This window comes from Felis catus, chromosome D2, assembly GCF_018350175.1.
Source record: "Felis catus isolate Fca126 chromosome D2, F.catus_Fca126_mat1.0, whole genome shotgun sequence".
Lineage (NCBI taxonomy): Eukaryota > Metazoa > Chordata > Mammalia > Carnivora > Felidae > Felis > Felis catus.
Genome location: NC_058378.1, coordinates 60,946,109 through 60,966,648, shown reverse-complemented (window position 1 = coordinate 60,966,648; position 20,540 = coordinate 60,946,109). Strand labels below are relative to the sequence as shown.

The 20,540-nt window shown below is 47.0% G+C and overlaps 1 protein-coding gene across 10 annotated transcripts in view; it reads right to left on the bottom strand.

Moving 5' to 3' along the window:
• SFXN2 (sideroflexin 2) overlaps positions 1-20,540 on the bottom strand; it is a 59,981-nt gene that overhangs the window by 2,895 nt on the left and 36,546 nt on the right. For 3 of the 10 annotated variants that reach the window (XM_045040614.1, XM_019813760.3, XM_045040615.1), the window contains exons 2-11: positions 18,937-19,064; positions 6,712-6,896; positions 6,349-6,537; positions 5,281-5,379; positions 4,461-4,536; positions 4,100-4,185; positions 2,759-2,819; positions 2,326-2,392; positions 1,555-1,604; positions 1,170-1,219 (exon numbers count right to left, since the gene is read on the bottom strand). In XM_045040614.1, coding sequence (XP_044896549.1) covers positions 1,170-1,219; positions 1,555-1,604; positions 2,326-2,392; positions 2,759-2,819; positions 4,100-4,185; positions 4,461-4,536; positions 5,281-5,379; positions 6,349-6,537; positions 6,712-6,896; positions 18,937-18,957 — 884 coding nt within the window. In that variant the 5' untranslated portion in view covers positions 18,958-19,064. Of the gene's footprint in view, positions 1-1,169; positions 1,220-1,554; positions 1,605-2,325; positions 2,393-2,758; positions 2,820-4,099; positions 4,186-4,460; positions 4,537-5,280; positions 5,380-6,348; positions 6,538-6,711; positions 6,897-17,467; positions 17,793-18,936; positions 19,065-20,288; positions 20,501-20,540 lie in introns of those variants that run through there. The other 7 variants (XM_019813763.3, XM_019813762.3, XM_045040613.1 and 4 more) reach the window with 6 other exon arrangements.

Genomic DNA, 20,540 nt, shown 5'->3' with positions numbered 1-20,540 from the left:
AGGAGATTCAGCGAAATTATAGATGTGAACCATGAGCACAGCAGGGACACACAGGAAACACTCAATACGTGTTGGTTATTCCTGTTATTGTCATTAGCCCCATGGCCTTGTAAAGTGTGACTGACACTAGGACACAGCCAGTCAAGGGCAGGCACCGAAGCACGCCGCCATGGCTTGTGTTTTATTTACTTACTTACTTACTTACTTACTTATTTATTTATTTTTGAGAGAGAGAGAGCACGAGAGCACGCGCATGTGCACAAGCAGGGGAGGGGCAGAGAAAGAGGGACACACACAGAATCCGAGCTGTCAGTGCAGAGCCCAGCGCTGGGCTTGAACTCAGGAACTGTGAGATCATAACCTGAGCCAAAGCCAAGACATTTAACCCACTGAGCCACCCAGGCACTCCATTTACTTATTTTTCAAATGTTTGTATATTTGGGGGGCGGGAGGGAGAGAGTGTGAGCGGGCTAGGACCAGAGAGAGAGGGATTAAGAAAGAATCCCAAGCAGGCTGTGCCGTAATCACAGAGCACAACACAGGGCTCGACCTCACGAACCAAGAAATCATGACCTGAGTCAAAATCAAGAGACAGACGCTTAACCGACAGAGCCACCCAGGTGCCTATGGTGTTTTCCTTTTGTGCGAGGTTGGGACACGTGACGGCCACAGGCTGTCCCATCACTGTTATGTCTCAGCAGGTCTGTGTATTTACTTAATTGATTTATACTGAGATATAGTTGCCATAGAACACGGTGTCCATGTAAGGTGTAGAGCATGTTGACTTGATACAGTGAGACATTGCAATACGTTTACCACCTCAGCATTAGTGGACACCTCTATCACTGCCACAGAGTTATCATTTCTTTTTTGTAGTGGGACTGGATTGTGGTTTTCCTCTCTTCTCCAGTCTGAAGGTCAGAGGAGGCCCCGGGCAGGAGGGCACCCAAGCACTCCACTCTCCATGCGGATGTGTGCATACAGCCTAGCCAGTCTGATGCCTTCAAGAAAGATGGGGCGAGAGCTCTCTGTGTGGCCCACATACAGAGCTCAGGCACTATGGAAGTCAGGTAAAAGAGAGCACGTTCTCCAACATGGGCGACACAAGAAGACAGTGCTTGGGTGACCCAGCTGCCACAGAACCCACAACGAGAAAACGCGTTACTCACAAGCACCCCGACAGCAGAACTTGCAACGGGGCATGCAGGACCTTGACTTTCTGGACAAAAAAAATAAATAAAAAGAAAGATCCATGTAAGATTTACAGATCTTAATGTGAACCCCACGCCTGCCCTACCCCTGCTCAGTCAGCCAGAAACCCACAGGCATGAAACGCCTAGCCGTGAAGGAGGGAGAACGGGGTTCCTCTTGCTCTCTACGGACAAGGCCAAGCAACCAGCTACGGCATCTAAAGCGGGCAGCCAGCGGGGACTGGTATGGGCCCTCCCTGAAGGAGGTAAGGCCAGCAGCTAGAGGGAAGGACGAGGATCAGGTGCTCCTAAGTATGGCTGGGGGGCTCTGGGCAGAGAAGATGCAAAAGGGAACCCCACTCACCTTCATGAAACGCAGCTTCTCCAGCCTTTCCATGATGACTGGCAGCAAGACTGCAAGAGACCAGGGAGGATCTCGGGGAAGGCCATAAGACTCTCTCCAAGACCCCTTCCCAAAGTCAGGTGATTCCCTCCACCTCCCCTGACGTTCCTGAAAAGACTTCAAGACTGTGTAGGTGCAGCCACCCCCAAGCTGTCCCCTAAGTCCTAGGAGAAGGGTGCTTCCCAAACTTCTCCACTTGCACACCTGTGACAGGACATGTACCGCAGGCCCCAAGCGTCCTTCTCAAAACTTAAATCTTTGAAGGCTCACGCAAACAAATCTCCTATCCTACTCTGTAACATGCCTCTGCTAAAAGCAAAACCAGGGCAAGGGATTTATTTTCTTTACCACTGTCTTCCTGCCACCCCACACTGTGCCCAGCACACTGAAGGTACTTAAGGAGTATCTGTGGAATGAAAAGAACTTTCTTCCCCACATCTCTGACTGACTGATGTTCTGGAAACTACAGTGTGGTCTCCCGTGGGCTTCTGCACTCCAGCACTATGTAGGAGTAAGGTATACAGCATGTGGATCTGGTAGATTTATACAATGTAATATGGTCAAGCATAGCCTTAGTTGCAATTTCTACCACATCACAGAATTATCATTTGTTTTTTGAGAAGCATGGCTATAGAAGCTGGGGCCCCACCCCCCACCCAAAAGCTGAGTGTGGTTGAGGCCTCCATCACGTGTTCCAGGGTCCCCCAGGACAGGAGGACTTCTTTATCTTACTCATGCCAGGGGCTGCCATGGTGATCCGAGAAATGACCACTTGGGTGATGCCTATGGCCGCAGCTCTCTGAGGGCAGAAAAGAGCAAGTTGTCAGGCATGACCTCATCCAGTATCCGTGGGCTGCACCAGCAGGCTGGGTCAAGGGTCAGGATCAGGTCTGAGTTGGTAAAGGGGAAGGGATGGATCTGTCAGGGGCTGTATCCTCACCCAACCCTCTCTCACCTAGCTAGACTTTTATGGCTTCAGGACCAGAAATGATGGAGAAAGGACATGACAAGCTTGTTCTGAACAAGAAATGTACGGAAATCAAGGGGAAGGAGGACGGAGTCAGGGGGACCCTGCAACAGAACCCGGGCCGGCTCTGACCACTAACAACAAAACAGGGTATAAGAGAATTCCCTCCTCCCACTCCAAAGGGATGCCTCTGCTCACCCGGGAATGACCAATCTCATTGTGATTTCCGTCCTTCACGCAGATGCCCTGGACGAGTTCCCTAAACACAGACAGGAGCTGCTGAACGTGGGAAGGGTGTGCTGGAAGCTTGCCAGCAATGTGACACAGCAGGTAACCAAGGCCAGCACACTCCAGCTCCAGGAAGCCACCTCCTACAGTCTGGCCCTTTGATCTTCCTTCTGTATTCCAGTGAGCGACATCTTGGAAGTGATCTAGGGCAGTGGCTAAGAGAGCTAGGCTGGGGCTCAGACTGCCTAGGTTGGATCCTGAAAATGCTGAGTAAGTCTTTGATCTTGAGCAGGTTCCCAAATCCTTCTAAAGACTCAGTTATCCTCATCTGCAAAATGGGGATAATCATGGCACTCGCTTCATAGGAATGGTGAGGATTAAATGGGACCAATGCCTGCAAAGCACTTAATCCGGCGCCTGACAGAGTGACTGCTCCATAAATAGTGGCTGCACTGGCTATTATTCTCTGGCCAGTTCTCGACAGCACTCGACCCCAGACCAGATAGGTGGCTGGGGCTCATTCATTTGTTGGGAAGGAGCACCTGGATAGAGGAGGGAAAGAGAGGAACAATGTGTATGCATGACTCTTCCCGTCGTGGACTCTTTCCACGAGCGCTATTGTGCTGAATTCCGGCTTGCTAGCAGTCCCAAGAAAACAGGGCTATTGGAGACTGGTGATGGTGATGAAGGCCGTGACGGTAACAGCAGCAATAATTGCTAACACTTAGGTAGCACTTGATCCCTTCCAAGAGCTACTGTGAGTGCTTTATGTATATTACATCATTAAGTTTTACAACAGAGGAACATCTATGCTTTCTCGAGTCAGAAAACAAGAACTACAAGACACACGGATTTCTCCTTTAACCTTTCCTGCTGCGAAGCTTAGAGCCCGGTGCCTGGAAAACATCTGTCTACTCCTCTGGCTTCTTTCAAAGCTTCTTGGCTCTGTTCTATCTTTGGACGCCTCGCTTTGCTACATTTCGTTCTGTAAGCCATGCCCAGGGCTTTGGAAGTGGGCAGAGATCACAACTTAAATTGCAGTTGCAGTTGAAAGGACACGATCTCGTACAAACCTCCAGAGTCCACCCTACCCCCGCCCTCATCCCACACGATCCAAAGAATGACTCCCACAACATTCAACACAGACTAAACCTAAGTCACCTGCCACTCCTGTGGCCATCACTGTTGGAGCAGCCCGGCAGCCCTCCCCACACCCACCTCAGCCCCCAAAGCCACCCACTGCCTTGGTTTCCTGCCCTGGCCCCACTAACCTTAGGGTTTGTAGGGAGGCAAAGGAAGCCCCATACTCACTGCTGTCGCATCATTGGGATGTTGACACAGTTAGCAGCAGCCACAGCGGCAAAGGGCACCCAGCGGCCCACCAGGGGTGGAGCTCTCTGTTGGGGGAAAGGAACAATAAGGACTATAAACCAAGAAATGAGACCTTGCTTCTGCCACTCATCCAGACATTTGGTCTAGGAACCCAAATTCCCTCAAAGACCCAAGAAAGACCAACCTGGGGATAGCTCGGCTACCTCTCCCACTAGTTGGCTTTGCTCTGGGCCATACCCCACCCACCCAGACAAGGGTAGTGCCAGGCCTGGGCAAAATTTTCCCTAGGACTTTGCTGCCCCCTAGTGGCCACCATGCCCACAGCCGCCCCAGACCGTACCTTTGTCAACATGTTCATGCCCACAGCAGTGGCCACCGCGGTGGTTGTGGCTGTGATGTAGGAAAGGGCCATCTGCCTAGTGGAGGAAAGACACGCTTGGGAGTGGGGAGCCCTGCTGGCTGAGGGCAAGACCAAGACTTCATTGAGAAAGTCTGGACACGAGGCTTCATGCCTGAGAAGCTTATGTGAACTATCCCCCATCCCGTCTTATGACACGCCCCCCTAAACACACACAACGCTCCAGCCCCCTGGGCCACCTTCAGTACTTTCAGCAAAGAGCAAACTCATTTCTGCTTCAGAACCCTTGCGTGCTGTCGCTCCCTATATGGGGAATTCTTCTGTCGGCTCCACGTTGCTAAATCCTTATCCTTCAGAAATCCGCAGAAATACGGGCTCCACAGAAAACACTTCCCCCAACCAGCCCATCTACACAGATGCCCCTCTGCTGTTTGTTACCTTGTCACCTGTTTATTTCCTTAATGGCAGCAGTTACAATCTAAGATTATCGTGCTTGCTTCCTTACAAGTCCTTAAATTCCATAAGAACAGGGACCTTAGAACCATGCCTGGCACTTAACACCTACCCAAGAAATATTTGAGAATGAATGAATGAATGAACTTTGAACTAGTCTAGGAAGATACTCTCCTAGTCAGCCTCAGAAAATACTTGCAAACCGTAAAAAGAGGGACTTGGTCACCTGCCCAGAATAAGCCCCGCCTGGAGAAGATAGCCCGAGAACCCTTTAGAAGGGCTGTTCCCCTCACGAGGACAGCTACCTGCTCCTGACCCACGTGGACAGCCTGGGGTTCAAGTCTCCTACCTGACCGATGTAGGGGAAGCTGCATTCCTGTTGGTATAGTTGACTAAGGCATTGAAGGACTGGTTCACCCACTGCCAGAAGATCACAGCCGGCATCGTCCTACCATAAGGAAGGCCCAGAGACGCAGAGGGGAGTCAATGCAAGGCTTGGTGTACAACCCAGATCACCTGCTGTTCCCCAAACTTCCCATGCTGTTTCATGCACCTGGGCTTTTGCACAGGCTGGTCCCTCTGCCTGGAACACACACACACACACACACACACACACACACACACACACACACCCCTTTCATACATGGCTAAATCTTGCTTTGTTGAGACATCACTTCTTCAAGACCTTCCTGACCCTTCCCCGGCCCTTCCTGGAACAATGAGTCATTCTATGCTCCCCGTTCTCACAACCCCATGCTCTCCCCACAACCTACCTATTAGCAAGCTGACCTATAACTGTTTACTTGTTGGTTTCCTCAACAAAACTGGAGAAGCTCTTTAAGGACAGGGGCTAAAGTTTTTATATGCCTAACACCTGGCCCAAGGCCTGGCTGGGGCCCAGCCCAAGGCCTGGCTGGACAAATGGATGCATGGGGGAGAAGGGGCAGAAAGAAGAGGGGAAAGGAGAGGAGTAAAATATCCAGCAGCTACAGAGAAAGTTTATTCTCTCCTATAGGTCTTCCTAATTTTGGGGGTGGGGAGGAGGGGCGGGGGGGGTCACCTTCCTATATTTTTTACTGGGACATTACGTTATAAAAATACGTTAGTATTTCATTGTTGAATAAGTACTTTCTAAAGAGGGAAGCAGGATGGCTGATTCGTTGAGAGTTCTAGAGAGGCACCCGTATTTCCTGGCTGTGTGTGGACTTGGACAAGTTACGTCACCTCTCTAGAACCTCCGTTCTTCATCTATACAGCACCTCTCTGTAGGGCTGATGAGAAGATTAAGTGAGGTAACATACGCAAAGAATTTCACACAGTGCCTGGTATTTGGTAAGGGGTCAATAAAGATGGCTGTGATTGTCATCATAATATGGCTCCCTGCCTAGCAGATCCAAGTGGCCACACTGCCCACCACCTTGCTCCCAGGTTCCACCTGTAGAACTGGAGCATGAAGCCCGTGATGATCATGCCACCAGGGACCTGGAAGGACATCCGCCCGATGACATTCATCTTGTCCCCGGTGTCAGGATGGAAGGCTGAGTCGTACAGCTTCTTGGCATACAGCAGCTGCTCCACTTGGGTGCCTGGGGGCACAACACCCATCCTGCCACCCAAGGATAATGGACACAGTTACCTCCCAGGTCCCTTGCCCCAGGTCATCCTGCTCCCCCCTTCCTGAGAGCTCTGCCTATTCCCATATCTTTAGTTTCCACCTTCTCCACAGGGATCCATCAGTGTTGCCCCAGTGCCTCCAGCCCCCTCCCCCCTAGCTGCTCACCTGCTCTTCTCCACCGTCACCTTGGCCCAGTCCAGCTCCCGCTCTGGTACCAGGACAGTGCGAGGGTCTGTGATATTGAAGAAGTGCTTCACCCGCCCCAGGAAAGTGCACTGGTCCCAACGGGGAGCATCAATGTTAAAGCCAGACAGATCAGCCTCCATCTTGTTCACACACAAAACTGGGGACTTAAGGAACAGAGAGGGGAAATGAGGATTGTCCCCCAAACTACAGTCTGCCCCGGAGACCCTGAACACCTCCCGCAGTTGTAGAATGCCTGCTTTCACCCACCACTAGCATCGTTTGACTAAGTTTGGGCAGGCCCCAGGGAATGGTCCCAGACTGAGAAACCGACACTAATATGTGTTTCCTGAGTGCCTGCTGGTAGCCAGCCCTGTGCTTGACCATACTGTGGGAGACACTGGAAAAAAGGGCAACACCGTGCCTATCCTTGGGGAGCTGAGTGTTACTGGGGAACAAGAGCCCACCCATGGAACAGGATATAATATATATGCAACAGTACGTACAGGAGATGAGAGAAAGCAGAGATGGGGGAGCAAAGTAAGAAAAGGGGGCTTCCCAGAAGAGCTGGAATGTGCACCCCAGAAGACAGATTGATCTGGGGCGCCTGGATGGCTCAGTTGGTTAAGCATCCGACTTCGGCTCAGGTGATGATCTTGTGGTTCGTGAGTTTGAGCTCTGCGTAGGGCTCTGTGCTGATGGCTCAGAGCCTGGAGCCTGCTTTGGATTCTGTGTCTCCCTCTCTCTCTGCCCTCACCTGCTGGCGCTCTGTCTCTTTCTCTCTCTCAAAAATAAATAAAAGCATTAAAATTTTAAAGAAGAAGAAGAAGATAGATTGATCTGAAAGAGGCCGAAAGCATGGATCACATTCAAGGTAGAAACAATTACAGACAAAGGTGAAAATGAACATGTGGCATGATCACTCTCATCACTTCTGTGTACGTGTGTGGTGCATGCTGGTCCTGTGAGAGGTCTCAGGCCATGGCTCTGACTGAGGTAATGCACCTGCCCTCAAGGAGTTACAGAATGGGAGGTAAAAGACAAGTAAAGCCACAAGGACAGCAGTGTGAACAATGCTGTGGACACTGAGGGCAATGGAAAACCCGAGAAGAGGCATCTAAAATTGAGAGGACCTTATCTCCCAGTTTTCCTGGGATTATTGTCCTGGGGCAATTGTTAATAGCATCCTCTTCCACTCTCAAAAGTGTCCTGTTTGGGGTAGTAAATTATATGATCACTTTATCTAAAATGGACGAGGGATAGGGCGCCTGTGTGGCTCAGTCGGTTAAGGTCCAACTCTTGGGTTTCCACTCAGGTCACGATCTCGTGGTTCTTGAGTTCAAGCTCCACACCAGGCTCTGCACTGACATTTCAGAGCCTGCTTGGGATTCTCTCTCTTTCCCTCTCTCTGCCTCTCCCCCACTGGCACTATCTCTCTCTCAAAATGAATAAATAAACTTTAAAAAATTAATAAAACAGATGAGGGATTCTGAACATGCTTTGTGAAAACAAGAAATAATGTTTTGAAGGATGGGTAGAAGATAGATAGAGGAGAGATGTCCCAGGCAAAAAGAACAGCCAGCGTTGACCGCACACAGGGCATGTGGGGACCAGATGATATTTATCACAGATAACACTTACTGAACTTTGACTCTATGCTAGACACTTTGCTTGGTGCTTACATGCATTTTCTGAATTTATCTTCACAATAACCCTATAAAATAAATACCCTTTAATCTAACCCCATGGTAAGGATGAGAAAACTAGGGCACAGATAAGCAACTTTACCAAGTCACACAAGTATTAGCCAGTGGCAGAGCCAGGATTTTAACTCAGCCTGATTTACTTTAGAACTCTGCTTCGGATTCTGTGTCTCCCTCTCTCCCTGCCCCTCCCTGACTTGCGCGCACGCATACGCCCTCTCTCTCTTTCTCAAAAATAAAAATTTAAAAAACATTGAAGTTGTTTTAAAAAAAGGAATTTAAAAAACTATCACTGATATGCTAAGGGCTCCAATGGGAAAGTGGACAACATGCAAAGAACAGATGGACAATATAAGCAAAGGAATGGTAACTCTAAGAAAGAATCAAAAGGAAATGTTACAAATCAGAATCCAAAGCGGGCTCCAGGCTCCAACCTGTCAGCACAGAGTCCAAAGCAGGGCTTGAACTCACGAATCACGAGATCATGATCTGAACCAAAGTCAGATGCTTAACTGATTGAACCACCCAGGCGCCCCACCTTTTTATTTTTAAAAGATTTTGTGATCTCCACACCCAACGTGGGGCTTAAACTCACAACCCTGAGATCAAGAGTTGCATGGTCTACCAACGAAGCAAGCCCAGCACCCCATTTAATATGGTGAGTGTCAACCTCCTTTTATTTTTAATATATACTTTTTAATTTATGTATTTATTTTGAGAAAGAGAGCATATGGGAGGGGCAGAGAGAAAAACAACCCTAAGCATGCTCTGTGCTGTCAGTGCGGAGCCTGACGCAGGGCTCAAACTCACGAACCATGAGATCATGACCTGAGTCAAAATCAAGAATTGGATGCTTAACCAACTGAGCGAAGGGGCCCCCGCCCCTCTTTTTTTTTTTTAAAGTAGGCTCCATGCCCAACGTGGGGTTTGAACTCATGACTGGGAGATTGAGAGTCACATGCTCTACTGACTGTACTAGCCAGGCACCCCTGAGAATTCCTTTCACAAGCTCATTGGTACCTTGGACATGGCCAAGGAAAGAATCAATGAGCTTAAATATGTGTCAGTAGAAAACTCCCCAACTGAAAAGTAGAGAAAAAGTAAAATGAAAAAACCAGAATAGAAAATCCAAGAACTCTGGGGCAATTACATAAGGTGTAACATACATGTAATGGGAATGCAGAAGATGAAGAGGAGAAGGAACAGAAGAAATATTTGTAGCAATAATGACTGAGAATTTTCCAAAATGAATGACAGACATCAAACCACAAGTCCAAGAGGCTCAGAAAACACCAAGAAGGATAACTACCAAAAAATCTACACTTAAGGGTGCTTGGCTGGCTCAGTCAATGGAGCATATGACTCTTGATTTTGGGGTGGTGGGTTCAAGCCCCACATTGGGTGTAGATTACTTAGAAATAAATCTTTTTAAAAAATCTAGGGGCACCTGGGTGGCTCAGTCAGTTGAGTGCCTGACTTCAGCTCAGATCATGATCTCACAGTTCATGAGTTCGAGCCCCACGTTGGGCTCTGTGCTGACAGCTCAGAGCCTGGAGCCTGCTTCAGATTCTGTGCGTCCCCGTCTCTCAGCCCCTCCCCTGCTCATGCTCACGCTCTGTCTGTCTGTCTGTCTCTCAATAATAAATAAACGTTAAAAAAAATAAGATTAAAAAAAAATCTTAGGGGCGCCTGGGTGGCGCAGTCGGTTAAGCGTCCGACTTCAGCCAGGTCACGATCTCGCGATCCGTGAGTTCGAGCCCCGCGTCGGGCTCTGGGCTGATGGCTCGGAGCCTGGAGCCTGTTTCCGATTCTGTGTCTCCCTCTCTCTCTGCCCCTCCCCCGTTCATGCTCTGTCTCTCTCTGTCCCAAAAATAAATAAACGTTGAAAAAAAAAATTTTTTTTTAATTAAAAAAAAAAAATCTAGGTGAGCCTGGGTGGCTCAGTCACTTAGGCGTCTGACTCTGGATTTCAGCTTAGGTCATGAACTCAAAGTTCGCAGAGTTTGAGCCCTACATCAGCCTCTGCACTGAAAGCACAGAGCATGCTTGGGACTCTCTCTCTCTCTCTCTCTCTCTCTCTCTCTCTCTCTGTCCTTCCCCCTTCTCTCTCCCTCCCTCTCAAAAATAAATGAACTTTGAAGAAAAAAAAAAAAAAACTACACCTAGATAGGAATACAAACTGTTATAGCCACTATGGAAAACAGTATGGAAGTTCCTCAAAAAATTAAAGATAGAATTACCATATGACCCAGAAATTCCACTACTGGGTATTTACCCAGAGAATATGAAAACACTAATTTGAGAAGATATGTGCACCCCTATGTTTATTACAGCATTATTCACAATAGCCAAATTACGGAAGCAGCCCAAGTATCCATGGATAGATGAATGGATAAAAAAAAAAGATGTGGTATATGTGTACAATGGAATATTACTCAGCCATAAAAAATGAAATCTTGACATTTGCAACAACATGGATGGACCTACAGAATATTATGCTAAGTGAAATAAGTCGGAGAAAAACAAATACCATACGTCTCCACTTACATGTGGAATTTAAAAACAAAACAAATGAACAAAGACAAAAGATAACAAAAAAACAGACTCTTAACTATAGAGAACAAACTGATGGTTACCAGAGCAGAGGTGAGTGGAAGAATGGATGGAACAGGTAAGTGGATTAAGAGTACACTTACCATGGGGCACCTGCGTGGCTCAGTTGGTTAAGTGGCCGACTCTTGATTTCGGCTTAGGTCACGATCTCACAGTCTTGAGTTCAAGCCCCTAATTGGGATTTGCACTCACAGTGTGGAGCCTGCTTCAGATCCTCTGTCTCCCTCTTTCTGCCTCTACCCTGCTCATGCTCACTCACTCTCTCTCTCCCAAAAATAAACATTAAAAAAAAGTACACTTATGATGAGTACTGAGTAATATACAGAACTAAATAAATTACTACATTGTACACCTGAAACTAATATAACACTACATGTTAACTATACTCGGATTAAAATAAAAAAAAAAAAAACCTACACCTAGTCACACTATATTTCAAATTGCAGAAAATCAAGACAAAGAAAGTCAAGGAAGAAGTCTGAGGTAGGGAAAAGAAAACACCTTACCTACAGAAGAACAAAGAACTATATTGGATTTCTCCTCAGGTACCATGCAAGCAAGGAAAGTAGAGTGAAATATTTAAAGCACTGAAAGAAAAAAAAAAAAAACCCACCAACCTGGAATTCTACACCAGCAAAATTATCCTTTAAAGTGAAGGAGAAATATGGGCTTTCCCAGAAAACAAAATTGAGGGAATTTATCACCAATAGACCTGCCTTGCGAGATATGAGAAGTTCTTCAGAGAGAAAAAAAAAATGATACAGGTCATAAATTCAGACCTACATAAAGGAGTGTCAGAAGGAATAAATGAAGGCAAAATAAATTCTTTTTCTTTTTTTTTTGTTTTAAGTAATATCTACACCCGATGTGGGGCTCAAACTTACAACCCTGAGATCCCGAGTCACATGTTCTACCAGCTAAGCCAGCCAGGCACCCCTTTATTTTTCTTATTCTACTTGTTAACAGTTAACAGATAACAGTTTGTTCAAAATAAGAGCAGCAACAATGTATTCGATGATTACAGCTTATGGATACTCCACATGAATAACAGCAGTGCTGTAACAGAAGGGAGTAGCTAGGAATACTTGCATAAGTTACTGGCACTACGGTCGAGGCGGTTTAGTGTTATTTGAAAGTGGACTCGGATTAGCTGTAAATGTACGTGGCAAACTCTAGGGAACCACTAACAATTTTTTTTCAAAGGAAGTAAAATTGATACGCTAAGACAGGAAAGAAAATGACGTTATATAAAAAAGCTAAGGCTTGTAGGGCACCTGGCTGGCTCAGTTGGTAGAATGTGTGACTCTTGATCTCAAGGTTGTGAGTTCAAGCCCCACATTGGGTGTAGAGATGACCTAAAAATAAAGTATCTTTTTAAAGTTTATTTATTTATTTTAAGGGAGAGAGATAAAGAAAGGGAGAGAGAGCATGAGCGAGGGAGAGGCAGAGAGAGAGGGAGAGACAGAATCCCAAGCAGGCTCCACACCATCAGCACGGAGCCCAATGCGGGGCTCCAACCCATGAATTGTTGAGATCATGACCTGAGCCAAGATCAAGAGTAGAATGCTTAACCTGCTGAGCCATCCAGGCATCCCAAAAATAAAATCTTTTTTCTTTTTTTTAAAAACAGCTTTTGGGGCGCCTGGGTGGCTCGGTCGGTTAAGCGTCCGACTTCGGCTCAGGTCATAATCTCGTGGTTCGTGAGTTCAAGCCCCGCGTCGGGCTCTGTGCTGACAGCTCGGAGCCTGGAGCCTGTTTCCAATTCTGTGTCTCCCTCTCTCTCTCTCTGACTCTCCCCCGTTCATGCTCTGTCTCTGTCTCAAAAATAAATAAACGTTTAAAAAAAATAATAATAGGGGCGCCTGGGTGGCGCAGTCGGTTAAGCGTCCGACTTCAGCCAGGTCACGATCTCGCGGTCCGTGAGTTCGAGCCCCGCTTCAGGCTCTGGGCTGATGGCTCAGAGCCTGGAGCCTGTTTCCGATTCTGTGTCTCCCTCTCTCTCTGCCCCTCCCCCGTTCATGCTCTGTCTCTCTCTGTCCCAAAAATAAATAAACGATGAAAAAATAATAATAATAATAAAATAAAAAATAAAAACAGCTTTTGAGGGGCACCTGGGTGGCGCAGTCGGTTAAGCGTCCAACTTCAGCCAGGTCACGATCTCGCGGTCCGTGAGTTCGAGCCCCGCGTCGGGCTCTGGGCTGATGGCTCAGAGCCTGGAGCCTGTTTCCGATTCTGTGTCTCCCTCTCTCTGCCCCTCCCCCGTTCATGCTCTGTCTCTCTCTGTCCCAAAAAAAATAAATAAACGTTGAAAAAAAATTTTAATAAAAACAGCTTTTGAATTTTTGCCTGAGAAATTTCAGGAAGCCATTACAAAATTTTAAGCAGAGTGACAAGATCAGATGTGTCATTTAGAAAGATAACCCTGTTCCCCACCTGTATTCTGTCTCTCTCTGTCTCTCAAAAATAAATAAATGTTAAAAACAAAATTAGGGGCGCCTGAGTGGCTCAGTCGGTTAAGCATCCGACTTTAGCTCAGGTCATGATCTCACGGTTCACAGGCTCAAGCCCCGCATCAGGTTCTGCGCTGACAGCTCGGAGCCTGGACCCTGCTTTGGATTCTGTGTCTCCTTCTCTCTCTGCCCCTCCCCTGCTTGTGCGCTCTCAAAAATAAATAAATGTTAAAAGAAAAGAAAGAAAACTCTGGGCAATGACATGAAAATAAACTCAGTGTGGTAGGACTTCACAGGATACAAAGAGACCAGCTGGAAGGGAACTTCAATGATCCAGGCAAGAAGACATGGGGCTCATAGGAAACCAGATGCACAGGAACAGAGAGGAGGGACCAAAAGGACAGAAACTTTTAAAGCAGCAGAAGCTTGGGATTTGCTGAATGACTGGCTACAGGAGAAACAGTCTATTAGTCAGGGTTCGAGCACGGGTGCAGAATCAATAGGATACATATATCCTTTATATATACTCACCTAATATTGATAAATATATAAAAATGGGTTTAGCATGAGGAATTAGCAAACTGGCTTATGTAATTGTGGGAACTCTGCTAGGCAAGCCTGAAGCCAGCAGCTGCAAGCAGTTACCAAGGGATGATCCTGGGAGGGAAGCAGAGCAATGGAGGCCCAGCTATGGCTGAGTTTGTGACCCCAGGGGATGCCTAGCCCTCTTTTAAAGGGATTCCATCTGATTAAATCAGGCCACCCAGGATAATCTCCCTTTAGATTAACTCAAAGCTAACCAATTAGGACTTTAATTACATTTGCAAAATCCCTTCACCACAGCACCCAAATTCACGTTTGATCGAATTACTGGGAGGTGTGTGCGCTACAAAATAGTTGTTTCTCCCTCCCCGCTCAGTCTAAACTGGAAGCATACCAGAGAGGGGGACTGCGGGGGCGGGGGGGCGGGGAGGGTGTTTGACTTAGATAAGTTGACACATCACAAGTATCCAGAGTGATATACAGGATTTCTGACTTGGACCATAATGTGACGAGACAAAGAATATAGAAAAACAGTCTTTAAGAGAAAACAGGGAGAGGCGCCTGGGTGGCTCAGTCCGTTAAGCAACCGACGTCAGCTCAGGTCATGATCTCACAGCTCGTGGGTTCGAGCCCCGCGTCAGGCTCTGTGCTGACAGCTTGGAGCCTGGAGCCTGCTTTGGATTCCATGTCTCCCTCTCTCTCTGCCCCTCCCCTGCTCATGCTCGGTCTCAAAAATAAATAAAAACATTAAAAAAAATTCTTTTTTTTTAAAAGACAAAACAGGTAGTTGGATTTTCCATGTGTTGAGTTCCAAGTACCACGAGACTTTCTTAAATGCAGTAGGCTGCCACCTGTCTCAGGTCCTTTACAAATGCCATTCCCTGTCCAGAATACTCTTCCTTCCCCTCTTTCCCCTCTTCACTTACACCTACCCATCCTTTTTTTTTTTTTTAAAGGAATAATTTTCAGATTTAACTCTCTATCTTCTACGACCAGGTCTTTTTTTTTTTTTTTTTAATTTTTTTTTTTCAATGCTTATTTATTTTTGGGACAGAGAGAGACAGAGTATGAACGGGGGAGGGGCAGAGAGAGAGGGAGACACAGAATCGGAAACAGGCTCCAGGCTCAGAGCCATCAGCCCAGAGCCTGACGCGGGGCTCGAACTCACGGACCGCGAGATCGTGACCTGGCTGAAGTCGGACGCTTAACCGACTGCGCCACCCAGGCGCCCCAGCAACCAGGTCTTTTATTTTTCCTTGAAAAACACACCTTGGGGCGCCTGGGTGACTCAGTCGGTTAAGTGTCCGACTTCAGCTCAGGTCATGATCTCACAGTTTGTGAGTTCAGCCCCACATTGGGCTCCAGGCTGACAGTGCAGAGCCTGCTTGGGATTCTCTCTCTCCCTCTCTCTGCCTCTGCCCCTGTCCCTCCCTCCCTCTCTCTCAAAATAAATAAACTTAGGGGCGCCTGGGTGGCGCAGTCGGTTAAGCGTCCGACTTCAGCCAGGTCACGATCTCGCGGTCTGTGAGTTCGAGCCCCGCGTCAGGCTCTGGGCTGATGGCTCAGAGCCTGGAGCCTGTTTCCGATTCTGTGTCTCCCTCTCTCTCTGCCCCTCCCCTGTTCATGCTCTGTCTCTCTCTGTCCCAAAAATAAATAAACGTTGAAAAAAAAAATTAAAAAAAAAAAAGAAAAAAAGAAATAAATAAACTTAGAAAAAAAGAAAAACATCACCTTAACTGAGGATTTTCTATATATGTCACATAACAAGTTCATAGGCACAGTTTGAGCAAGATTTAAAGTCATCTCGAGTTATACATTCACCAAACTCCAAAAGCACTCACAAAATTAAGCAAACAAAGCCAGTATTGACAGTATTAGGGAAAGGAAACATATTGCTGATGGAAGCCATAGGACTAGTTAAAAATAAATGTTTTATATTAAGTAGAGGTAAAACAAAAGAAGAATTCTACCCAAGACTCCCACCCCAGTAAAGACCCATGCACCCCTATAGCTTCCAGGGAAGGCACAGCAGAGCCAGCTCAGAATAAATAGCAGCCTGAAAAGCAGATGTATTAGCACATAACTTCAAGGGTCCACCCTCTCCCTCAAAAAGTAGCCTTTTGCTCTCCAGGAGAGTCCTGAGTTACTTGCAAGGAAGCACCTACTCATCCTTTAGATCTTGGCTTAAACCTTTCCTCAGGGAATCCTTTGAAGGACCCTTGCCACTTCTATCCTGGCAACTAGATGAGGTGTTCTGTGTAAGCCCTCTTGGCTCTGTGCTCTTTCTTCAGAGCCATACCAGTTTGCCTTAACACTCTGTGGTTTCAGTTTTAAAATTTTTTTTAAGTTTATTTATTTGGGGGGGGGGCAGAAAGAGAGGAGAGGGAGAGGTAGGGAGGGAGGGAGAGAGAGAGAGAGAGACAGAGAGAGAGAGACAGAGAGAGAGAGACAGAGAGAGAGAGAGAGAGAGAGAGAGAGAATCCCAAGCAGGCTCTGGGCTATCAGTGCAGAGCCGGACTCGGGGCATGGGGCTCCAACTCCCTAACCGTGAGATCATGACCTGAGCCAAAATCAAGAGTCAGACACTTAACCAAATGAGCCACCCAGGCGTCCCTCTGTGTTATTAATTAACGCCTACCTTCCCCTCTAGGCCATAAGCTCCTTGGAGCCAGGGATTATGTCCATTTTGCTCACTCTGCTACCCTAGCGCCTAGTTCAAGAATTCAAGTAAATGCTGAATAAAAGGTCAAGTTTCTCAGCAACTGGGTGTTAAGGCTAAAAAGAAAGTACGGAGGTCTGAATTAGCAGTAAAACAATGAGAGGCGCCTGGATGGCTCAGTCAGTTAAGTGTCCAACTCCAGCTCAGGTCATGATCTCACAGCTCGTGAGTTCAAGCCCCGAGTTGGGCTCTGTGCTGACAGCTCAGGGCCTGGGGCCTACTCCAGATTCTGCGTCTCCCTCTCTCTTTGCCCTCCCCTGCTCATGCTCTATCTCCCCGTCTGTCTGTCTCTCTCTCTCTCTGTCTCAAAAATAAATAAACATTTAAAAAAAAAAAAAAAAGTAAAGTGATGAGTTAGCAGCATCGAGGCAGTTTAAGATGAAGTTTTCCAGTGAGAATGCACAGAACAGGAAGGATAAAGTGCTGAGGACATGCCCTGAAAACCACTACATTTAAGAGGCAAGCCAAAAAAAGGAAGCCCAAATAGATGAGAAAGAACATCCAGAGAGGTAGGAGGCCCGAGGAGCCAACAAATGCAATAAAGGGAGAGATGGCCAATGTTTAGATTTTTTTGTTGGGGTGGGAGAGACTTCACCAAGTTGACATGCTGGGGGTGAGTCGTTTCCTGGAAGAAAGGAGCCAGGAGAGAAGGAGAGACCTAACATGGAGTTTCCATGGTATCCTCACCTGGCCCTGAGGCCACCACTCACCTCTGGAGAAGTGAGAAGCCAGCCAGACAGTGTCCACTGCCAGACTCCTACCTCTCTCACTCCGCCACAAAGCCCAAGGGAAAGTTCTGGGCTTTGCCCTCTGTGGAAAGGCTGACTTGGCCTCCTGCAGGTTGGTTCAAAGACCAAAGGTATTTCATGCAGTCAGAACTGAACCCAGGAATGCTAGAGAGGCAAGAGTTTACTTTCCCTGACCCTACAGGGGGCTAAAAGGAGTGGCCAGCAGATCACACACTGCCTTGGCTTACAGAGCCCCGTGCTGCAGCCCCACTCCCCTGCTGGAGACAGCCCAAAAGAACAACATGTTACGCTTCCTTCTTCACACACCACACACACACACACACACACACACACACACACGCACACACACACACGCACACACACACACTGTCCTCGGACATCTCTCTCCATCCTCAACCCAACACTGGAAAGTCCTCTGCCTTTCATAACGGAAGTACTTCTATCATGAAGGGGTAATCATTTGCTATTATTCAAGAAAATTTGCCCTCATTACTGAGGTCAGAATAGGAGTTGCTCAGCCCCTGTATTACACAAAACGTAAGGAAAAAAAACCACACACACACCTAAATTCTATGTCTAAAACACTTCCCCGGGGCAAGTGGGTGGCTCAGTCAGTTAAGCATCCGACTCTTGATTTCAGCTCAGGTCATGATCTCACAGTTCGTGGGATCAAGCCCTGCATCAGGCTCTGCAATGATAGCGTGGAGCCTGCTTGGGATTCTCTCTCCCTCTCAAAAAAGAATAAACATTAAAAAATAATAATAAATAAAACATTTCCCAAATATCTGCTGCCTGCCCCCCAATGGGCACAGGTCCAGGACTCCTTCAGGGCATACTCAAACCCTTGTGTCATATACTCTCACAGCATCCTATCGTCATTTGCAATATGCTTGGCTTTGTAATCATCACTTTCTTATCATGTACAGTAATTTGTGTAAAGTTAGCCTCCCCTGGCAGATTGTAAGGTTCATATGTAGCTCTCGTGGGACCTCTAAAAATATTTACTGCCTGCCTGAAATGCATTTCAGCTTATTCCTGGGCTCTCTAGGCATCAAGGACATCACTCTTTCAAGTCAAACTCAGAACCTGTCTTGGTTACAGAATTAAGAGCAGGCTTTCTGTCACAAAGCTGCTGATGGCCTACCCCTCCTACATGGAGGAGGTACATGGTCCCTAGGTTTGCTCTAACAGTTATTCTCCCTCTTCCTACATGAGCTGCATCTAGTATTCCCTAAAGAAGTCATAATCATGTCCAGGGTGGCCCCAATTCTTTTTTTTTTTTTAACGTTTATTTATTTTTGAGACAGAGAGAGACAGAGCATGAACGGGGGAGGGGGAGAGGGAGAGGGAGAGGGAGGAAGGAAGGGAGAAAGAAAGAAGGAGAGAGAGAAAAAAAGAGAGAAAAGAGGAAAAATGAAACAACTTATTACCTCTCCTGAAGTAATGCTCATCCTTCTTATAGAGACTTGATTTTCAGGGTGCCTGTCTGGCTCAGTTGGTAGAGCATGCGACTCTTGATGTTGGGTTCCTGAGTTCAAGCCCCACGTTACAGATACAGCTTACGTTTAAAAAAAAAAAAAAAAAAGAGTTGATTTTCTCTGGCAAACATATCACAGCTCAGAGAACAGGCTTCCAAACTCCCTCTAGGTATCTTCTTGCAAGTGGAGAAAGGACTCAAGATTGCCTGTTTGTATCCCACGTAGGAAGAAAAACAAAACATCATCACTGGTACTTGCATCAGTGGAAGATCAAGGCAGCCAAAGACTCAAGATCAAACACAAAGACCACTTGAGATGGGCCGGGGGGGGGGGGGGGGGGGGGGGGGGGATGGTGCCAAGGCTGCCTAGAGAAAGTTGGAAGAATGAGGCTAATAATTACACAAGCAAGCCCAGGTACACTGCTGTGACCCCAAGGAGACCATGATGTTAGACACCAGACAATTCAGAAAGAGAAGTCTGCCCTGACTTTTTCACAAAAGAAACAACAGGCTAGAGATGGGTAGATGGTAGGAGTGCAGGTTCTGAATTAGCCATTCATCTTGCATCTATTTAATCAAGGTTCTGAACTGAGTTTTCTCTCCAAGGATCTGAAGCAAGTATGCAGCCAGCAGACGTTTAAAAACACACTTTAGTTGAATGCATAAACAGCTAAGGACCATTCAGGGGAAATCTGCCTTCATTCCAGTGACCTTAACTAGATTGGAAAGCCTGCTTATAGGAAGAGGGGCAAAGCCCAAAAACCTAGATGGAACAATAATAGCTAAGACCTATGTAGCACTTCTTCCTATGTGCCAGGCAGTATTTTATGTACTTGATACATAATAATTCACATAATCCTCACAAGAAACCAGTGAGGGAGGCAAGAGGTACACACACGACTGCAAACGTCCAGGTTTGTCATTAGTCGCAACACTTTATCAACTCAAAAAAAGTTCTGGGTTCACATCACAAATATAAGTCGTTCTTTTCCACCTGCCTGTACAATACAATAGTGTTAAAGTCATTTCCTCAAAGAGTCAGAACTGAGTTCAAGTCCCGACTCTATATAGCTTAAAACAACCAATTTCTAGGGCCGTGAGAATGAAATGAAATCTTATGTGAAAAGCATTCCACTAGGAAGGATGTAATTTCCATGACGGCAGATTTCGTCCCTGCTGTGTCGCGAGAGTCTAGAACAGGACCTGGTACATATGAGATTAATTCCTCTTTCTGACGTCAGCATGGGGAAGGGGTGGGAGGTAGCACCTCTCAACCCACCCAGAATCCCTTTCGCTCTTGCTTGCCTGTAAGTGCAGGCCCGTTTTTTGCCTCCTCCAGGACTGCAAACGGTGTACCGCCTGGTCCAACGCTGCTTAGCAAAACCTGGCCATTCCAAAACGCCTTTCTTTCACCCCTGCTGCCATCGGCTCACCTCAGCGTTCAGGGCCAATCCCCAGGCTGTCTCTTGCCCTCCGACAGGCAGCCTCCCACCACCGGGACTCCTCCATCCTGGACCCTAACACAGGTGTGGAGAAAGATGCATATCCCATAATGCC